The 19,837-nt window shown below is 50.2% G+C and overlaps 2 protein-coding genes across 8 annotated transcripts in view; one reads left to right on the top strand and one right to left on the bottom strand.

The window, feature by feature from the left end:
• The window catches only part of KNOP1 (lysine rich nucleolar protein 1), a 25,906-nt gene extending 15,064 nt beyond the window's left edge, over nucleotides 1-10,842 (bottom strand). For 4 of the 5 annotated variants that reach the window (XM_017534294.2, XM_017534295.2, XM_017534293.2 and 1 more), the window contains exons 1-4: nucleotides 10,676-10,842; nucleotides 6,339-7,255; nucleotides 5,434-5,502; nucleotides 3,723-3,800 (exon numbers count right to left, since the gene is read on the bottom strand). In XM_017534294.2, the coding sequence (XP_017389783.1) occupies nucleotides 3,723-3,800; nucleotides 5,434-5,502; nucleotides 6,339-7,255; nucleotides 10,676-10,826 (1,215 nt within the window). In that variant the 5' untranslated portion in view covers nucleotides 10,827-10,842. Of the gene's footprint in view, nucleotides 1-3,722; nucleotides 3,801-5,433; nucleotides 5,503-6,338; nucleotides 7,256-10,430; nucleotides 10,450-10,675 lie in introns of those variants that run through there. The other variant, XM_037740545.1, reaches the window with a different exon arrangement.
• Nucleotides 10,780-19,837, top strand: part of IQCK (IQ motif containing K) — a 144,605-nt gene continuing 135,547 nt past the window's right edge. For 2 of the 3 annotated variants that reach the window (XM_017534303.2, XM_037740546.1), the window contains exon 1: nucleotides 10,780-11,005. In XM_017534303.2, coding sequence (XP_017389792.1) covers nucleotides 10,825-11,005 — 181 coding nt within the window. In that variant the 5' untranslated portion in view covers nucleotides 10,780-10,824. The remainder of the gene's footprint in view (nucleotides 11,006-19,837) is intronic. The other variant, XM_037740547.1, reaches the window with a different exon arrangement.

Here is a 19,837-nt window from a genome sequence, read left to right on the forward strand (position 1 = left end):
TCTCCCCCCACCTCCCTACACAGCATAGCGCCCTACAGTGCTCTCCCCTGACCTCCCTACACAGCGTACCTCCCTACACAGCGCTCTCCCCCCACCTCCCTACACAGCATACCTCCCTACACAGCCCTCTCCCCCACCTTCCTACACAGCGCTCTCCCCCACCTCACACAGCATACCACCCTACACAGCGCTGTACCCCATCTCCCTACACAGTGCTCTCCCCCACCTCACACAGCATACCTCCCTACACAGCGCTGTACCCCATCTCCATACATAGCGCTCTCCCCCACCTCCCTACACAGCGCTCTACCCCACCTCCCTACACAGCATACTCCCTACACAGCACTATCCCCCATCTCCCTACACAACATACCTCCCTACACAACGCTCTACACTCACCCTACACAGCATAGCCTCCTACACAGCGCTCTCCCCCCACTTCCCTACACAGCATACCTCCCTACACAGGGCTCTCCCCCCACCTCCCTACACAGCATACCTCCCTACACAGGGCTCTCCCCCCACCTCCCTACACAGCATACCTCCCTACACAGCGCTCTCCGCCCAGCTCTCTACACAGCATACCTCCCTACACAGCACTCTTCCCTCACCTTCCTACACATCATACCTCCCTACACAGCGCTCTCCCCCACCTCCCTACACAGCGCTCTACCCCACCTCCCTACACAGCATACCTCCCTACACAGCGCTCTCTCCCACCTCCCTGCACAGCGCTCTCCCCCAACCTCCCTACACAGCATACCTCCCTACAGTGTACTCTCCCAACCTCCCTACACAGCATACGTCCCTACACGGCATACCTCCCTACATAGCACTCTCCCCCCACCTCCCTACACAGCATACCTCCCTACACAGCGCTCTCCACTCACCCTACACAGCATAGCCTCCTACACAGCACTCTACCCCCACCTCCCTACACAGCGCTCTCCCCTCACCTCCCTACACAGCACACCTCTGGATACACCACTCTCCAACCACCTCCCTACACAGCACACCTCCCTACACAGCACACTCCCACGACCTCCCTACACAGCGCACTCATCCCAGCTCCCAACAGCGCTCTTCCCCCGCCACCCTACACAGCANTACACAGCGCACTCCCCCCACCTCCCTACATGGCATACCTCCCTACACAACCCATTCCCCCCAATTCCCTACACAGCACAGTCCCCCTACCTCCCTACACAGTGCACTCCCCGCACCTCCCAGGAGGTCCTTACACAGCACACCTCCTCCCACCTCCCCACAGGGCACAGGTCCCAAGACTGGCAATCCACAGCCCAGCAGCAGGGCGGGGTGGGCGCTCAGGGAGCATTAGCCTAACATTTGGGTGAGTTGGAGGGGAGGAAAGGTTGAGTGGGGGTCTGAAGTGTGCCTCTCAGAAACCCTGTTTTAAAGGGTCCAACAGCCAAGTGAGACTCACCGTAGCCCAGGAACTCAGGGGTCCCCATTGCAGCCAAAGTGCTCTACCACCCCTATGCAAGAAAATGCAGGAGAGCCCCTCCAGACCCCCTTCTCCCCAGGTCAGTGGAAGATGAAAGAAACCCACCCCCAAGAAGTCTTTTACTCTGAAGTCATGTAGACCCGGGAGGAAGCCTCACCTGGGTGTCCTTGGTCAGGTCCCCTAACCTCTCTCAGCCTTGGTGTCCTCATCTCTGAGCTGGGGTCATAATATCCCGCTCACAGGGCTTCAGTGAGAGGTACATTGGATTTGATACCAAAAGCCCAGTGCACGATGCATGGCACACCTGAAGGCCTCAGTAACTGGTCACTCCTCTCCCCACCCCAGCCATACTGCTGACCCCCACGCTGCCTGGGAACATGGAATTTTCCACTCACAAGCCGGATGCCAGCCCAGCACTTATTTCCGGGTTGGCCTTGGGAGAACAAGAACCAGTTGTCACTACAGCTGCCCTGAGTGAACTGGTGACACATTCTCCCAGCTTCATGGTGGCCCAGATGGCGAAATAAGGACAGCTCCCCTGCCCTGCAGTTTCTAGAGTGAGAGGCCACCTGTGACCGCCCCACGCGGGTTCTGGGGAGAGCAGGAGACTGCTAGCTGGACGTGGGTGAACCAGCACTTCTGCCAGCTGCTCCCCACCCAGAGGGCCCCTTGACCACCACACGTCTTAGTGGCATGGCACATCCCTGCGCCTGTGCCCCAGGATCACTCTCCTGCCATCAGGTCCTTCCAGGGACAGGCCCCGGGACGCTGCCTTGTTTCTTGCCTTCCCTCTTCAAGCTGGGTGTCTCATCAGCTTGGCTCAGCTCGGCAGGGTGGCATAGAGAGAAAGGGCACCCCCAGGCAGGACGCATAACAAAGCCCCACTCCACACCCCAACATGCCAAGGTACGAGTCCCATTTTACAGGCAGGCGTGGACACTAGAGGCTCAGGGGAAGGTACCTGCCCAGAGTTCCCCAACTAGAAAGTTGCAGAGCCAGGAAGTGATTTCAGATCTTTTGATCTGAATCAACTGTTCTTTTCTGCTGAATGTACTGACAGCTAAAGACAGAGCCTGAAGGCCAGCCTCAATGGTCATCCGGACCCTTCTTTTCCTCTCCCCAAAATCCTATCTACGAACAAGTCCCGCCAGCTGTGCCTCGGAAATAACCTACACAGCTGTTTTCTCCATCCGCTGCCGCCATCCTCAGGCTGCGGTCTCTGCAGGCTGCGCCTTCTCCCAGGGCTTCCTGCTTGCCCAGTCAATGCCCTCCAGCTGCCCCCACTCAGCCAGACCCCAGGCCAGCTTTCTACCGTGGCCGCTGAGGCCGAGGCCTGTGGCCTGCAGCCCTCTCATCCCTCGTTCCAGCCCCAGTGCTGCCCCGCTGGCCTTCCCTACAGATCATGCCAGGCACTTGCCTACCTTAGGGCTCCACACCGGCTACTGGCCTGATGGAAACGCTCTTCCCCTGGTCTCCTGCAGGCTGGGGCCTCTGCACCCTGAATATCTCTGGACAGGCATCGCCATCTCCCAGTCCTCGCCCCATCTGCTTGCAGACCCCACCCACAGCCTCTCTCTACCTCACTGTTCTTTCTCCTGAGGCCTACTGCCACCTGAACTAATCTTCCTTTTCCTGTTTGCTAACCATTTCCCTGCCCCATCACCCTCCTCTGGCCTCTAGACAGTGAGCACGATGATGGGGATCGTATGGGCTTCATCTGCTCCACGTCCACCGCCCAGCACACAGCCCCACTGAGCCCCACCAGGGCCCCAGCCTGCCAGCCTCCTGCTCTCCAGCCTCATGATCCTTGCACCCTCCTCCCTCCCGAGAGATCACCCCAGGCCTGGCTTGGACATCTCCCAGTCAAAGTGCATCTGAGAAAGGCCGCTACCACCCCCTCGCCTCTGCCTCCTGCCCCTGTTCCTAGCAGCCCTCTGAGGGCACTGTCCACCACTGGCAAGAGCTCGCTGGAATGTGTCCTTGGTGACTAATCCCTGGGACACCCCACCAGTCCAGGGCTGAGACAAAGGCTCAGGCAGCTTATCTCACGGAGCCAGCTCTCCAGGAGAGAGGCAAGTACCTCTTCAGAAGAAAGGAAATTAGCTTAGGACAAGTTCTGCTGTGGAGAGAGCCTACTGCAGGCTGGGGCTGCCTCTGGGGCCTGGACACACTGCGTTCCCCTGCTCCACTCCCCATGCTGGAGGCGAGGGGAGGCCGAGTGCGCCACCTCCCCACAGAGCCCGAGCCCTGAACTTACCGTCAACTTCCTGGTTTCAGAAGCCTCCGTTTTGCCTGACTCGCGGTCAATCTCTTCCTGCAAGGCCTTTCGCCTCACCTGCGCAAGGAGGATGAAAGAAGACAGCCGTCAGACACAGAGGTCTTCTTCAGGCTTACAGACCAGGACAGAGACGGGCCAGGGGAACGGCACATGGGAGGAACTAACGCAGCCTGACTGTGCTACCAACGATGGGAAGCTGGTGTCAACAGTATCCTCTTAGCATCTCGAGGGCTGCGGTCCCTTGGCCTACGCTGGGCATCCTCATTTATCCTCTTTAGCCAGGGTTTCTTAAGAATGAATTTTCCCAGAAACTGAACCTCAACCCCCTTCACCGTTAGAATAGTTTAATAGCCATGTGATGTGGAGACCTTCCCCAAACGCAATGCCAAAGCAATGTCTTCTTGTGCAGAGGACACCATAGTTAACTTTTGTGATGATAAAAAGTGTTTTCTACAAAGAAAACAGGCTGTAGAGTCAGGCAGAGGCTGGCTTGTATGTACGTATTTATTTATCGAGACAGTCTTGCTCTGTCGCCCAGGCTAGTGTGCAGTGGTGCAATCTGGGCTCACTACAACCTCTGCCTCCCAGGCTCAAGTGATTCTTCTGCCTAAGCCTCCCATGTCGCTGGGACTACAGGCGTATGCCACTGCACCTGGCTAATTTTTGTATTTTTAGTAGAGAGGTGGTTTCCCCATGCTGGCCAGGCTGGTCTCAAACTCCTGGCCTCAAATGATCCACCCGCCTTCGCCTCCCAAAGTGCTAGGATTACAGGTGTGAGCCACCACGCATATCCAGAAGCGAGTTTGAATCCCAGCACTGCCATTAACTAGCTGTGTGACCTTGGGTAGGTCACTCAACCTTTCTGATCTATTTATCCACAATAAATGGACCTATTGGCTATCTTAAAGTGTAAAGAAAAACAGAAATATCAACGGAAAGTACTTAGTAAAGCACCTGGCACACAGTAGTTCCATCTTATACATGGTTGCTAGTATGGCCCAAGGCCGCCACTGGAGCACCAATTCAGCAAGTAACTGCTGCCATTTATTAAGCACAGATGAGGCCGTCCGCTTCACAAACATGACCTCATTTGGTCCTCACAGCAACCTGTGAAGGTCCATGCTGTCATGATCCCTACTTCACAGAGGGGAAAAATGAGGGTCAGTGAGGTTAGTGCCCACCCAGGTCTCCCGATCAGTAACTGTCTAACACCAGACCTATATGGCTACCCCTACGTCCTGTCAGGCCAGAAAGTCCACTTCCCACAGGGGATGCATTTGCCAGGGGATCTGGGCATGACAGGAGCAGAAGCTGATTCACAACAAAACTTCTCCTCTAAATGCTCCTGAATTAGTCCAGAGGGCGGCAGCCTGTGGACCTGGCTGAGCATGTGTCACCTACTCAGCTGCAGGGTGTTAGGGACACACTCCCCACATCCTGCAGCAAGTGGGAATGGCCAATCGGCCTCTCGGCCACAGCCACGGCAGCCGGCGGCAAGGCACCCAGCATGAGAATGGGGAGGGCACGCACTCTCTGCCTGAGAGGTGTGCGTTGACGGCTGGCCCAGTGGCCTCTGGAGTCCCTGGTGCCCCTGAGACAAGGATCATGGGGCCAGCCTGGCAGGCGGCGAGTGAGACTTCAGGGGGTGGCAGGAGGCAGCGGAAGGGCCTGAGGAGGGTCCGGGCTGTACCTGGTCTATGTGCGCCTCGTCCATGTTGCCTTTCTTTTCCAACACCACCTCTAAGTCCGTGTCTGCGTCCTGCAGGAGAGGGCAGAGCTGGGTAAGGTTCAAGTTCACAATGAATGTCCCCTGCCTCTGCACCCAGCCGGGGTGGGATCATGACAAAGTCCAGAAAAGACCTCAGACCACAGCATCAGCCTTAGCCTTGCCACCTAGAAACATCTCATAGTCGGCAAAGCCCTTCCCATCCGTTCTCTTCCACAATTTTTTCCCAAAACATGGTACTAACCTATCTGACGGACGAAGAAACTTAAGCTCGGACAGGGAAAGGAACTACAAGGTTACCCCTTGGCTCAGGGACTGAGGATTCTAACCCACATCTAACTCAGGGGACTGGGGGGGGGGGAGGAGGAGGAAAATGCAAAGCCCAGAGCTGAGGAAATCTCATACAGGCATCTCTTGCTACCCAAATCTATTTGATTTACAAGCTGTGTATACTGAACTCTGATGGTACTCAGATAGCTACAGATACTACGCTATCTCACCTAACTTCGTTCCTGAGTTTTGGATAGCAAGTGGCAAGAGTTCTGAAAGCAAGGGATTCCTCTGAATTCATCAGACCCCGACTGCAGAGAGGGACAACTTGGGTGGTTTCAGTAGCAAAGGATACCTATAATTATCAACGATACTGCATAAACCCCTGGATCTAGCCATATCTGAAGCTAGTTTAACCATAACCTTTCCAATTGCATGCAGTAAACTCCCTATTCTGGCTGAAATCAACCAGGGTTCTGGCAGCTAGAAGTTATGAGTACTCACGCATGTGTAAACACGCACACACGTGCATACACACCCCTCCCACACCCCACCCTTAATTCTCCCATGGCAGAGTCCACTTCCGAAGGAAAACCTACCTCCTTCCAAGGGTCTCCGACTTCCCCACTCTCTTTGCTCTTCTTTTTCTTCCTTTTCGGAGCTGACTCCTCGATGACTGGCTGCTCTACCTTCTTCTTGGACTTCATCTTTTGTTTCACGGGGGCCTTCGGGCCATCTCCTATGGGGATGTATTCCGGAGCCTCAGCTTTGACTGGCTTCTTTTTCCTTCCTTTCCTAGGGCTGCTCTCCATGGACCTGGAGGGCTGAGAGTGGCCTGGGAGGGCCTCTCCCTCCTGGTGGATTTTTTTTTTCTTCTTCACTTTCTCACTGTGTTCCCTGGGGCTCTTCTGCTTCCGTTTCTGCCCCACGGCTGCCTGTTCCTCACCCTCCTTCCCCACTGAGCAAGTGTCCCCAGCATCCCCGGCCTCAAAGACCCAAGGGTCCTGGACTGAGAAGGCTGTGGGGTCCTGGGCCCCCTTTTTTTCCTTCTTGTGTTTTTTGAGCTTCTTGCCAAATCTGGTTTCCTCCTTACCCTGTCTGGGGTCTGAGGAGGTTTTCGGCCCAGAGGCATGGGACATGGCCAGAGGTGACTTCTTTTTCTTCTCTCCACTGACGAGCTCTAAGTGGCCAAGTACCTGCTTCCTGGGGCTGCATGACTTCTCTGTCCGCCTGGCACGCAGCATGGTCTCAGATTCTACTTGCTCCTCACAAAGCGTGCTGACGCTCTTCTTTTTCTTCTTTTTCTTCACTAGAGGCATCTCAGGTGCCTGCCCGTGGACCAAACTCTTACAGGGGGATGTGGCTCTTATAGGAGAAACATCAGCAAAGTAATCTTCATTGTTTAAAACGGAGCGCTGAGTCCCTGGTTCTTTGACCACTTTCTTCTTCTTCTTTTTCTTCTTCTTCTCTGGGGGCCCAGCGAACAGGTCTACTTTATGTGTCTTGGTGATCATTCCTGAAAAAAGAAATGGTACAGGTTACCCCTACACCAAGCCATCCTGGGTTCAAGTCTACCAAGCAATTGCCATGAACCATGTTTCTGTGAGTGGGTGGTCTAAGTGTTAGGGGATAGGGAAAATGGACATGATTCCTTTAGAACAAAAAAAAGAAATACAATAGAAACAGCATAAATTTTCAATCCAGACAGCCCTAGGTTCAAACCTAAATGGCTCTCTCACCTTAAGTAAATCAGCTAACCTCCCTGAGCCTCAATTTCTCCATCTGGAAAATGGGGGAACACCTGCTTCCTCAAAGGGGTGTTGGAAGAATAAATGAGATAATCCATGGAAAGTGCTTGGTACATTGTTAATTCCCTTTTTCTTTTTTCGAGATAGTCTTGCTCTGTCACCCAGGCTGGAGTGCAGTGGTGCGATCAAGGCTCACTGCAACCTCCACCTCCTGGGTTCAAGTGATTCTCCTGCCTCAGCCTTCCCTGAGTAGCTGGGATAACAGGCACCTTCGATCACGCCCGGCTAAGTTTTTCTTTCTTTTTTAGTAGAGATGAGATTTCACCATGTTGGCCAGGCTGGTCTCGAACTCCTGACCTCAAGTGACCACCTGTGTCAACCTCCCAAAGTGCTGGGATTACAAGCATGAGCCACTGTGCCTGACCTAGTTTCACTGTTTTTAAAATTTCAAGTTGATTGCCAACACTGAATGAGTCACAATGATACAGACTACCGAGGGTACCCCAGCTTGTCTTGGACAGATGTCATGGAAGCACCTGTGCGAATGGGCTGGGGTCCTCAATACCCTTCAGTGTCCAGCTGGTCCACTTCTCTCACTCCAGTCCCCAGCCGAGTTCCTGCTGCTCCCTGCACTAGACATTCCCAGAATCTAGAAGCAAAATATCCCCTCACAGGAGGTTAGGATTATGGGAGAGAAAGGAAAAGCTTCTCCATCCTGCAGCCCTCCTCAGCTTCAGAACCTAGAGGGTCCACACTGGAGCTGGCTCTCTTAGCAGCTTCAAAGAGCCAGGCCAGGCCTGAGCTACAGGTCAAGTTCATTCATAACCCACTCCTGGAGCACCTGGAGAGTCAACGGAATAACTACACTCACTCATTCATTCCTGTCTATCCTGTTTCCTGGTTTATTTCCAGTGTCCTACTCAGTGCCTGGCACATGGCAGGTGCTCAATAAATACTCACTGAATGAATGAATACATGCTAGACATGCAGAGATGAACAAGGTAAAACATCACGCATAAAGAAGCACGTAGGTGTAGGAGGGAATGAGGTGTAATAACAATGATACAGGTGATAAAAGCAAGGACAGGGGTAAGGTCAGGGTGGTGGAGGTTATGTAACCTGTCCTACCAGTTGTCAGGAAAATTTCTGAAGAATAACTGCAGGATGGTGGTATTAATCCCTAAGACAAAGGCACTGAAGGCAAGCGGCTGAAGGGCTGAGGGGAGAGGCTTGATTGGACAGATGCTTTGGAGATGTTCACAGGACAGATGAATATATGGAGGAGGTGTTTGGGTGGCAGGGGTGACATAAATTTAGGAAGATATGCGTGGTGATTAAGCCTTGAACAGAACAAGCCTGAGACAAGACCTCAAGAAATACAGTAGTCCCTTACCAAGAACCAGCTCAGCCGGGAGACTCCCACACAGGACGGGCTGAAGGTGTTGCAAGGCAGAGAGGCAGTGACCCAGATAGACAACAGAGTGGCTGAAGGTGTTGCAAGGCAGAGAGGCAGTGACCCAGATAGACAACAGAGTGGGTCTACTCTGGGGACCAACAGCCTGAGAGTCTGCGACGCTTGCTGCTCTCCAAGACTGAAAGCCCTGGGCAGAGACCCATCCACGTTATTTATTTGCTCTTTTACAGGTGATTCGTATTAACCACAGGTGTTTTCAATATACACCTAACTCAGGCATCTACCAGGCAGGCAGCTGTTGCCTGCCTACGACTAATTACAAAGTACAAGCATCCTCCACAAAGGAGTCACGAGGGAGGGTAAATTCAATGTTCCTCAACAGTGCCTCAAATCCCAGTTTCCCTTCCCAGGTTTCAGTTACCCCTGGTTAACCCTGGTCCCAAAATAGGTGAGCACAGTACAGGAGAAGATATTTTGAGAGGCAGACCACAGGTAACTTTTATTACAGTATACTGTAATTGTTCTGTTTTATTACTAGCTAGATCGTTGGTAATCTTTTATGGTATCTTTTTTTGAGAAAAGGTCTCACTATGTTGCCCAGGCTGCAGTGCAGTGGCATGCTCTCGGCTCACTGCGACCTCCACCTCCCAGGTTCAAGCAATTCTCACGCCTCAGCCTCCCAAATAGCTGGGATTACAGGCAATGTACTACAGGCTCGGCTAATTTTTGTATTTTTAGTAGGGACAGGTTTTCACTATGTTGGCCAGGCTGGTCTCCGACTCCTGGCCTCAGGTGATCCGCCCGCCTCGGCCTCCCAAAGTGTTAGGAATACAGGCGTGAGCCACCATGCCCAGCCCTACTGTGCTTAATTTATAAACTTTGTCATGGGTAGTATACAAAGGAAAAAAAATATATTTAGGGTTCAGTACTATTTGTGGTTTCAGGTATCCACAGGGTGTTTAGAAACGTACTGACCGCGGATAAGGGGAGAGCAGAACTATTGCATTGGCATTTAAATAAGCGGGCAGAGGAAAAGGGGCTCGCCAACGAGAAGGTGCAAACCTGTAAAGAGTGTAGTCAAGAAAGCCAAGACGACTTCTGAATAGGGGAGTGGCCAAGAGATCTGTTAAGAACAAAGAATCCACCTGGAGGTTGCGGATCAACTCTTAAGCCCCTTCTCTCCCCATCTCTGCCACTTAGAAAATTATTGCATCCTCCTCTCTAGATCTGCGACCAAATGTATTCACTCTTTTAAGGAGAAAGGAAAAGAACATTACAGTGCAACACAAACGCTTTCTCCAAAAGCGCCCTTTAAGTTCCCGCGGCAGCCATGTGAGGATCACAGTGAATACACGGCCTCACAAGCTCCCGAGACTTTAATGATTCACTTGCCCTAGGTTCCAAAACCAGCAAGTGGAAAACGAAGATTCGAATTCCGCCCACAAGACTCCAAATCCTGTGCAGCAACACCCCACTCCCCCGGAGGATCACCAGTAGGACGCGCGGGAGCCAGGAAGTGAGGTCTGTGCCTCCAAGGATTCCATGCGCCAAAGCCTCCGCAGCAACAGACAGGGAGGGATTACGTGGGGTACCAGGCCCGGCTCCGAGGCGGGAAAACTTCCTGGAGGCGGCGGCCTCAGGCCGCGGCGGGTGCACAACTGGAGGGGTCGGATTTGGGAATGTGGGTGGTCCGCTTTTCCCTCTCTTCTCCGGGGCGCACTTCCGCAGGTGCAAACACCGAGCCCGCCCGCCTGAAACGCGCACTGGCACTCACCCGTGGGCCAAACTTCCGCGCCTCCACGTGAGAGCCCTCTTCGCCGTGACCCGGAAGTCCACTTTGAGTCGCCGGCACACCCTCTCCGGTTCCGGCTTCTTCCGGGTCGCGGCCTTCCGGCGAAGGCGGTTACCTTGGAAACCGTGGCCATGGCAGCGCTACGGCAGGTCCCCAGCTACAATGTTCAGCACAAGCGCAGCAGCTCTGCAAACTCGTCGTTCACCCGGACGCCGGTGCACAACTTGTCTCTCGGGTCCCGCGAGCTGCCTATCTCGCCATGGCAGGTCGCCGAGCCGTCGGGCAAGAATCTGTGGGAGCAGATCTGCGAGGGTAGGCAGCCCGGGCTGGCCAAGAGGGGCGGGACCTGGGCGGCCTGGCGGGGGCCGCGCTGGGGTAGCGCCCTCTGTGCGCCAGGCGGCTGACTTGCGGGGCCGCCGTGCAGCCGCCCCAGGGGCCCAGGCTCCGCATTTTACACACGGGGAAACTGAGGCTTGGAGAGGCTGGCCCGAGGTTACGCAGCGCGGCCTCCAACCGCGATCCGTAATGAGGTCAAAGGCAAGGGAACGGCGAGGAAAAGCAGAATCAAGAAAACTATGCGGCGTGGACCAGCAGTTTCTGAACCTCGTTTAGTGAACGGAAAAGAATTGCTGGGGCGGGGAGGAGGATCTTGTTAAAAACAGAGGTTCCCAGGCCCCGCCCACAGAGCGTCAAATTGGGAGTCAGGGAATCTGCACTTTTTAAAAAGAGCACCCCAGGCCGGGGGCCGTGGCTCACGCCTGTAATCCCAGCACTTTGGGAGGCCGAGGCGGGCGGATCACGAGGTCAAGCGATCGAGACCATCCTGGCCAACATGGTGAAACCCCGTCTCTACTAAAAAATGCAAAAATTAGCTGGACGTGGTGGCGCGCGCCTGTAGTCCCAGCTACTCGGGAGGCTGAGGCAGGAGAATTGCTTGAACCCAGGAGGCGGAGATTGCAGTGAGCCAAGATTGTGCCACTGCACTCCAGCCTGGTGCCTGGCGACACAGCAAGACTGTCAAAAAAAAAAGGAGCAACCCAGGTAATCCTAACGTAGGTAGACGGTGGCCCACCCGTTCCATAACCATGGTGTGCACAAACGGGTTTTAGTCCTTTCTTGCTTCAAACCTTCCTTAACCTCCCCAAAACGGAGGTTAGCACATCTTCCTTTGTGACCCTGCTCAGTATTCTTTACTTAGGTTGGGCAAATTATTTAACTTATTACCCTGTCTGCAAAGGGGTAATAATAATGGCATCTATTTCGATGGTGTTAGGAAGATGGAACCAGATAGTCACAAAAAGTGCTTAGCAAACTGCCTGATTCTAGGAGTGCAAAACGTTTATTGAGGGGGAAAAAAAAGCTACTTGATTTACAGAAAGAGCTGCGTAAGCATTAGTTCTTGCTGTGCAATTGAGGAACTGAATCTCTTGGACTTAATTTTTCTTTTTTTGAGACTGAGTCTTGCTCTGTCGCGCAGGCTGGAGTGCAGTGGTGCGATCGCGCACTACAACTTCAGACTCCCGGGTTCAAATGATTCTCCCGCCTCAGCCTCCTCAGTAGCTGGGTAGCTGGGATAACAGGAACCTGCCATCATGCCTGGCTCATTTTTGTATTTTTGTAGCAAAGGGGTTTCACTGTGTTGCCCAGGCTGGTCTTGAACTCCTGACCTCAGGTGATCTACCCACCTCGGCCTCCGAAAGTGTTGGGATTATAGGTGTGAGCCACTGCAGCCAGCCCAGACTTAATTTTAATAAATATAATAATGGCTGGGCACGGTGGCTCATACCTGTAATTCCAGCACTTTTGGAAGCTGAGGCAGGTGGATGACAAGGTCAGGAGTTCTAAACCAGCCTGGCTAACATGGTGAAACCCCATCTCTACTAAAAATACAAAAATTAGCCTGGTGCAGTGGCGGGTGCCTGTAATCCCAGCTACTCAGGAGGCTGAGGCAGGAGAATCACTTGAACCTGGGAGGTGAAGGTTGCAATGAGCCGAGATCGCATGGTTGCACTCCATCCTGGGCAAGAGTGAGACTCCATCTCAAAAATAAATAAATAAATTAAATAAATTTATTTATTTAAATAGCCACATGTGGATAGTGACTGCTCTATTGGACAGTGCAGGTCAGTAAATGTTTATTGAATGGGAAAAAATGAATGCACCAGTATATGTGGTGACTTGAAAGCAAGTGGAGAATACAGAGAAGGAAGAGAACAGTAGACTCAGTTGATAGATGCCCTCAAAAGCTGTCTATTTTAATCCCTGTCCAGTACTTAAATTCCTTCTCCAACGTTACATCTTACTGGAAAAATTCTCTTTCACTTTGGATGTTCTCTTTGTCACTTTCACCTCTAGGTCCTTACCTCTTGGTGCTGTGACTCAAGGAGCTAATCACTCCAATACAAAGAATCTACTCAGATATTTAGCTAGGTGTGGTGGTGCAGGCCTGTAATCCCAGCTACTGGGGAGGCTGAGTCAGTAGAATCACTTGAACCCAGGAGGCAGAGGTTGCAGTGAGCTGAGATCGCGCCATTGCCTGCAGCCTGGGGCGACAGAGCGAAACTCTGCATAAAATAAAAAATAAAAATCCGCTCAGATATTTGAAGGTAGTAATTGTGGCTGTCTTTCCCCCGTAGCTTTTACTTCTCCACTTCTCCAAGGCAAACAGTTCTTTATAATGCAATTTACTAGAGTATTATTGGAAAAGTTACTCAGCCTCATCTGTAAGAGATGGATAATTGTTGTATGCACCTCACAGGGCTGTTGTGGGGATCAAGTAAGATAATGTATAAAAAGGTGCTTAGCACAGTGCCTGGCATTTAAAAAGTAGTCAACAGGCTGGGTGCGGTGGCTCTACCTGTAATCCCAGCACTTTGGGAGGCCGAGGCGGGCAGATTACGAGGTCAAGCGATCGAGACCATCCTGGCCAATAGGGTGAAACCCCATCTCTACTAAAAACACACACAAAAAATTAGCCGGGCGTGGTGACACGCCCCTGTGGTCCTAGCTACTTGGGAGGCTGAGGCAGAAGAATAGCTTGAATCCAGGAGGTAGAGATTGCAGTGAGCCGAGATTGCGCCACTGCACTCCAGCCTGGTGACAGAGCAAGACTCTGTTTCAAAAAAAAAAAAAAAGTAGTCAATAAATGTTCATTATTGTTGACAAAGAAATATGCCTTGTGTTGTGTTTTACACACCGAGTTTATTTTGGTCAAATAGGCCTGTAGAGAGAAAGCAAAGACAAAGGGTTTTGGTGCTCTCTGAAAAGCAAGTGAATTGATGCCACTATAAAATGATAGTTATGGAATGAGGCCAGGCATGGTGGCTCATGCCTGTAATGCCAGCACTTTGGGAGGCCAAGGCAGGTAGATCACCTGAGGTCAGGAGTTGGAGACCAGCCTGGCCAACATGTTGAAACTCCGTCTCTACTAAAAATACACAAAATAAGTCGGGTGTGATGGTGGGTCATCCCAGCTACTTGGGAGGCTTAGGCAGGAGAATCGCTTGAACCTGAGTGGCGGAGGTTGGAGGGAGCTGAGATTGCAGCACTGTATTCCAGCGTGGGCGACAGAGTGAGACTCTGTCTAAAAAAACAAAAAAGTGGGGCCGGGCGCGGTGGCTCAAGCCTGTAATCCCAGCACTGTGGGAGGCCGAGGCAGGTGGATCACGAGGCCAAGAGATCGAGACCATCCTGGTCAACATGGTGAAACCCCGCCTCTACTAAAAATACAAAAAATTAGCTGGGCATGGTGGCGCATGCCTGTAATCCCAGCGACTCAGGAGGCTGGGGCAGGAGAATTGCCTGAACCCGGGAGGCGGAGGTTGCGGTGAGCCGAGATCGCGCCATTGCACTCCAGCCTGGGTAACAAGAGCGAAACTCCATCTCAAAAAAAAAAAAAAAAGTGAATTGAGTGAGGTCAGCACTGGCGAACGATACACATGGGCACGGTGATGATTATTATAATCTAGATAAACCCAACTCTTAAACATCTAACAAATCGATATTCTGTAACATATAGTAAATTGAGTTTCTCACAACAAACATGAAAAAACAGGCTTTGTAGTAATCCTATCTTTGAGGTTAAGTACTACATTCTGTTAAGATAATCTCCATTTAAAAGGCAAATTATCATAGCAAGCAGACCTGCCAGAAACTCAATTTCGTGAAGACAAAATACAGAGTAAATATCTAACTTACACAGACCTTAACCAACCTGATTAGTGCACTTTTGTATGTATATGCATGCCCACCACTATAACTTACTTGTAAATATCAGTTTTCTCCCTCATATTTTCAGTGATAACTGAGAGCTTTGTATTCTAAAAAGCACTTGTGTTAGTGTCAATAAACTTCTTCCCTGCCCACACTTCTAATCAAATCTTATAGTAGTTTATGACTTGCTGGGTTCATGGTTTTAATCAAGACAATCAAAGGATGTGGGGCTTACACTTTCGTTTTTTTTTTTTTTTTTTTTTGAGATGGAGTCTGGCTCTGTCGCCCCGACTGGAGTGTCATGGTGCAATCTCGGTTCACTGCAACCTCCGCCTCCAAGGTTTGAGTGATTCTCCTGTCTCAGCCTCCCAGGTAGCTGGGATTACAGACGCCCGCCACCGTGCCTGGCTAATTTTTTGTAGAGACGGAGTTTTGTCATGTTGACCAGCCTGGTCTCGAACTCCTGACCTCAAGCAGTTCACCACCTTCGCCTCCCAAAGTGCTGGAATTACAGGCATTCCTATTTTGATATGCTGTGATTACTCTTATCAGTATCCTCACCATTGTCTTTGGTGCGTCACTTGATCAAACACTTCCTGGCCTCGGCCCCCAATGCTGTTGTAAAATCTGGCCTTTCATTTCACCTGCCAGATACCGACATGGATCAGTTGTAAATCAATACCTGTTTCTTCAGCACAGCCACCGAGCAAGCTGGAGAAAGATGACCCCAGCTGGCTCTCAGCACTGCTCAGCAATCAGCATCTCTCAGTGCCTTCTCCCATTGTCTGTGTCTTCTAGTCCAAGTTTCTAATCCCTCCTGAAATGTTCTATGATACCTCTCAGCATAGGAGGCATTCACTGAGAAGTCAGGCGGTCAGGAGTGGGGAGGGAGTCCGCTAACATCCATCTGTACACGTGGAAGCAGCTCCCACCCTGCTACCTGCTGCTCAGCTCTCCATCTGTATTTACCATCCGCTTGCTATTCCGGGATCCTGCTAACTCACCTCCTCCACTACGCCTTTAACTTCTCTACTAGCTTTTCCCTCCAAACACCCCTGGCCTGTCATCTCAGGAAGAAACCTCCACCTTGACCCCATATCCTATTCCAGCTTCTATCAATCTCTCCTCCCCTCTCAGGAAGCTTCTGGAAAGAACACACTGCCCTTGCCCATACCACTTTCATTCCCATTATCTTATCAACCCAGGGCAGACCAACTTTTTCCTCATTTCTCCAAAGAAATTGTTCTGAAGCATTGAGCCAACTTGTACCTACCAGGGCTGGGAACTGTTTTAAATGCTGGGCCAGGCATGACTGCAGGCACTGTTTGGACGTCAACAACTTACTCTCCATCTCAATGAATGTTATCATAGTTCACTCAGCTGCCCAGTCCAGCCCTTTGTTTTTTTCATGAGATGGAGTCTCTCTCTGTTGCCCAGGCTGGAGTGCAGTGGGGCGATCTCTGCTCGCTGCAACCTCCACCTCCCAGATTCAAGCAATTCCCCCACTTCAGCCTCCATCGTAGCTGGGATTACAGGCACCTGCTACCACGCCCGGCTAATTTTTGTATTTGTAGTAGAGATGGGGTTTCAGGTTGGCCAGGCTGGTCTCCAACTCCTAACCTCAGGTGATCCGCTCCCTCAGCCTTAAAGTGTTGGGATTACAAACCTGAGCCACCACACCTGGCCTGCTTCCCTTTCGCTTTCCATGGTCCCACACTCTCATTTGTCAGTCATTATAGATTTTACCTGTTTACTGTCTCCCACCATCCCCACCCTGTCCCCACTCCCCACCCCACCCCCCCAGTCTTCATGTCTGCTGCCTTAAATCAGGCCCTTACCATGCCCACTGCTTGGATTGCTGCTGCGGCTTCTTGAGGCAGGCCTCCTTCCAGACCATATTCCACCCGCTGTCACAGGAACCTTTCTAAAATTCAAATCTAATCGCATCATGCTGTGACCTACAATGATTTTCATAGCTTACATGATAAACTCCTTAGCTTAACCCTTAAGCTTCTGAACGATCCCTTTTCTGTTTACTTTTCTTGGGTCATCACATACCATTTACCCAAATCATCCTAATGGCAACCATTTATTGAGCTGCTATTTGTGTGCCAGGCATTGTGCTAGGTACACGACTTCCCATGAAAGCCTCACAGCAACAGATGGGAAATTGAGGCTTAAAAGGTTAGGAAACTTGCCCAAAGTAAGTGGCAGGGTCAGCTTCAAACTCAAGTCTGTTTTGACTCTCAAGTTCAAACCCTTGAACAAGACACCAGCATGCCTTTAAAGCATGGACTGGGAGCACTGGATACATGTTAAAATGCAGCTTCCTGGCCGGGCAAGGTGGCTCACGCCTGTAATCCTAGCACTTTGGGAGGCCAAGGGGGCTGGATTGCCTGAACTCAGGAGTTCGAGACCAGCCTGGGCAACATGGTGAAACCCCATCTCTACTAAAATACAAAAAAAAATTAGCCAGGTGTGACAGTGTGTACCTGGAGTCCCAGCTACTTAGGAGGCTGAGGCAGGAGAATGGCTTGAACCCGGGAGGCAGAGGTTGCAGTGAGCCGAGATTGCACCATTGCACTCCAGCCTGGGTGACAGAGCGAGACTCTGTCTCAAAAACAAGTATATAAATAAAATGCAGCTTCCTTGGCTCTGTCCTCCCTGGCCTGATAGGCCAGACTCCTTGGTGGTGAGTCCGTGAGCTCTGGGTTTTAATAAATTAGCACTTCGTTACCACTGTTGTGTACTGTGTACATGGAGTCACACAAAACCATTCCTCCAGTGCACCGTACTGTTCCTCTCTCCCATGCCTTTGTACAAGCTTTGCCTCTTCCTGGAATATCCCTACCTTCTCATCTTTCTCTCTGAAGACTCAACCCAGGTGGCCCCTCTTCTGGAAAGCCTTCTGTAACTCCTCAGGCCAATTTCGGAGCCTCTTCTTTCCCCTCCTCTGGGCTGTGGTTGAAGCCCTCTGCGGCAGCACTTCCACATCTCATAACCCCTGGTTTATCATTCATCTCCTCTCCGGAACATGAGCTCCTCTGTCCTGTTCACCTGGCTCTCCAGCAACCTTGTACATCCTGCCGCCATAGTAGATGCCTGCCAAATATTCATCTGATTAACTTCCAGCATCACCTTTCTGCTCCATCCCCTTCCAGTAGGCTACTGTGGGTCAAAGCTACATTTTAATTCATCAGGAACACATTCAGCTGCAAATAGCAGAAAACCCTACTCATAATGGCCTAAACGAAGATGTTTAATTATTCTCTCATCCCAGAAGTGCAAGGGGAGAGGGTTCAATTGTGGTACAAGGGCTCCACTCTGCCAACAAGATTCCAGACTCTTTCTGCTCTGCTTCTCCTAAAATGTTGCTTTTGTTACATAAAATGAGCAACCACTTTCACTTGTTCATAAGGTTCATTTAATATGCATATAACATTAAATTCCCCTAATGAACTAATGTCATTTATAACTGTTGGTAATTGAAAGGTTGTAAACATTTATACATTTAATATACACAATTAAAATTTTTTTTTTTTTTTTTGAGACAGGCTGTCACTCAGGCTGGAGTGCAGTGGTGTGATCGTGGCTTGCTATAGCCTCAGCCTCCCAGGCTCAGGTGATCCTCCCACCTAAGCCTCCCAAGTAGCTGGGATTACAGGCATGCTCCACTATACCCAGCTAATTTTTATATTTGTTGTAGAGACAGGGTTTCACCATGTTGCCCAGGCTGGTCTTGAACTCCTAGGCTCCAAAAATCTGCCCACTTTGGCTTCCCAAAGTGTTGGGATTACAGGTGTGAGCCTGTAATCCACGACTGGCCCCTGATTTTCTTAAGCGTTTCTAATGCAGAACTGAGCAAATAAGCACATTTTTCTAAGCACCGAAACAACTTTTGTAAATTGAATTAATTAAACTATGGTAAATCAAGTGGTTTTAAAGAGTTCAGTACTCTACAAACGTAAATTCTTTTATGCCTTTCAATGTAAAAGCATCAGCCTGTAATCACGTTTCAGACTGAAATCACAGGGAAAACTGACATTATCAAATATGTTACAATCTCTCAAAGTTACAGAGATTTTAAGTAACAAATACAATTGTCTTGAAAGCAAAGTATTTTCCCATATTTGATACTTACACATAATCATTTCAACTGTATGTCTTTTGTGATCATATGATGAAGAAATGTGTATCTTTTCCATTAAAGTGAACTCCTGAGAGATTTCACTGGAAAAAATATAGTAACAAGTAATAAAGAAATGCAAATAAAAGCAAAACAGCATTTTTTTCTTTTACAGGTGTTGAAAAACTTTTAATGTATAACATTGATTAGAGAAACAGGCAGTGCCACTATTAGGAATACAAATGGTTATAAACTTTTTGGAGAAAAGTTTGGCAATTTGGCCCAAATTTTAAATTATTTTTTCCTTTGATAGAAAAAATTCCACATCTAAGAATTAATTATACCAAAATGCCTCTTTATGGATCAATGGTATTTGTATAAAAATGTTCTTTGAAACATTGTTTATAATAATAAAATACTGTAAATAACCCAAATGCCCATAAAGAATATACTGGTTAAATAAATGTGGCACATCCGTATGTAGCAGCATTGAAAGGAGACCCATATCTAACACCTAGAATCGTTCACGGCAGGTGATGGGCTTACAATAAATATAAATGAATGAATAAGACATCAGAAGTAACTTACAATATGGTTTCTTCTGTTCATCCATCCATTCATTCATTCTGCAAGTATTCTGTGGGGAAATAATGGTGAGACAAACAGATCTGGGTATTTCCCTCCCAAAACATATAATCTATCAGAAAAGATAGTCATTAATGGCCAGACGTGGTGGCTCAAGCCTGTAATCCTAGCACTTTGGGAGGCCGAGGCAGGCGGATCACTTGAGGTCAGGAGTTTGAGAC

Source organism: Cebus imitator, unplaced genomic scaffold (genome assembly GCF_001604975.1).
Source record: "Cebus imitator isolate Cc_AM_T3 unplaced genomic scaffold, Cebus_imitator-1.0 Scaffold85, whole genome shotgun sequence".
NCBI classification, from domain to species: Eukaryota; Metazoa; Chordata; class Mammalia; order Primates; family Cebidae; genus Cebus; species Cebus imitator.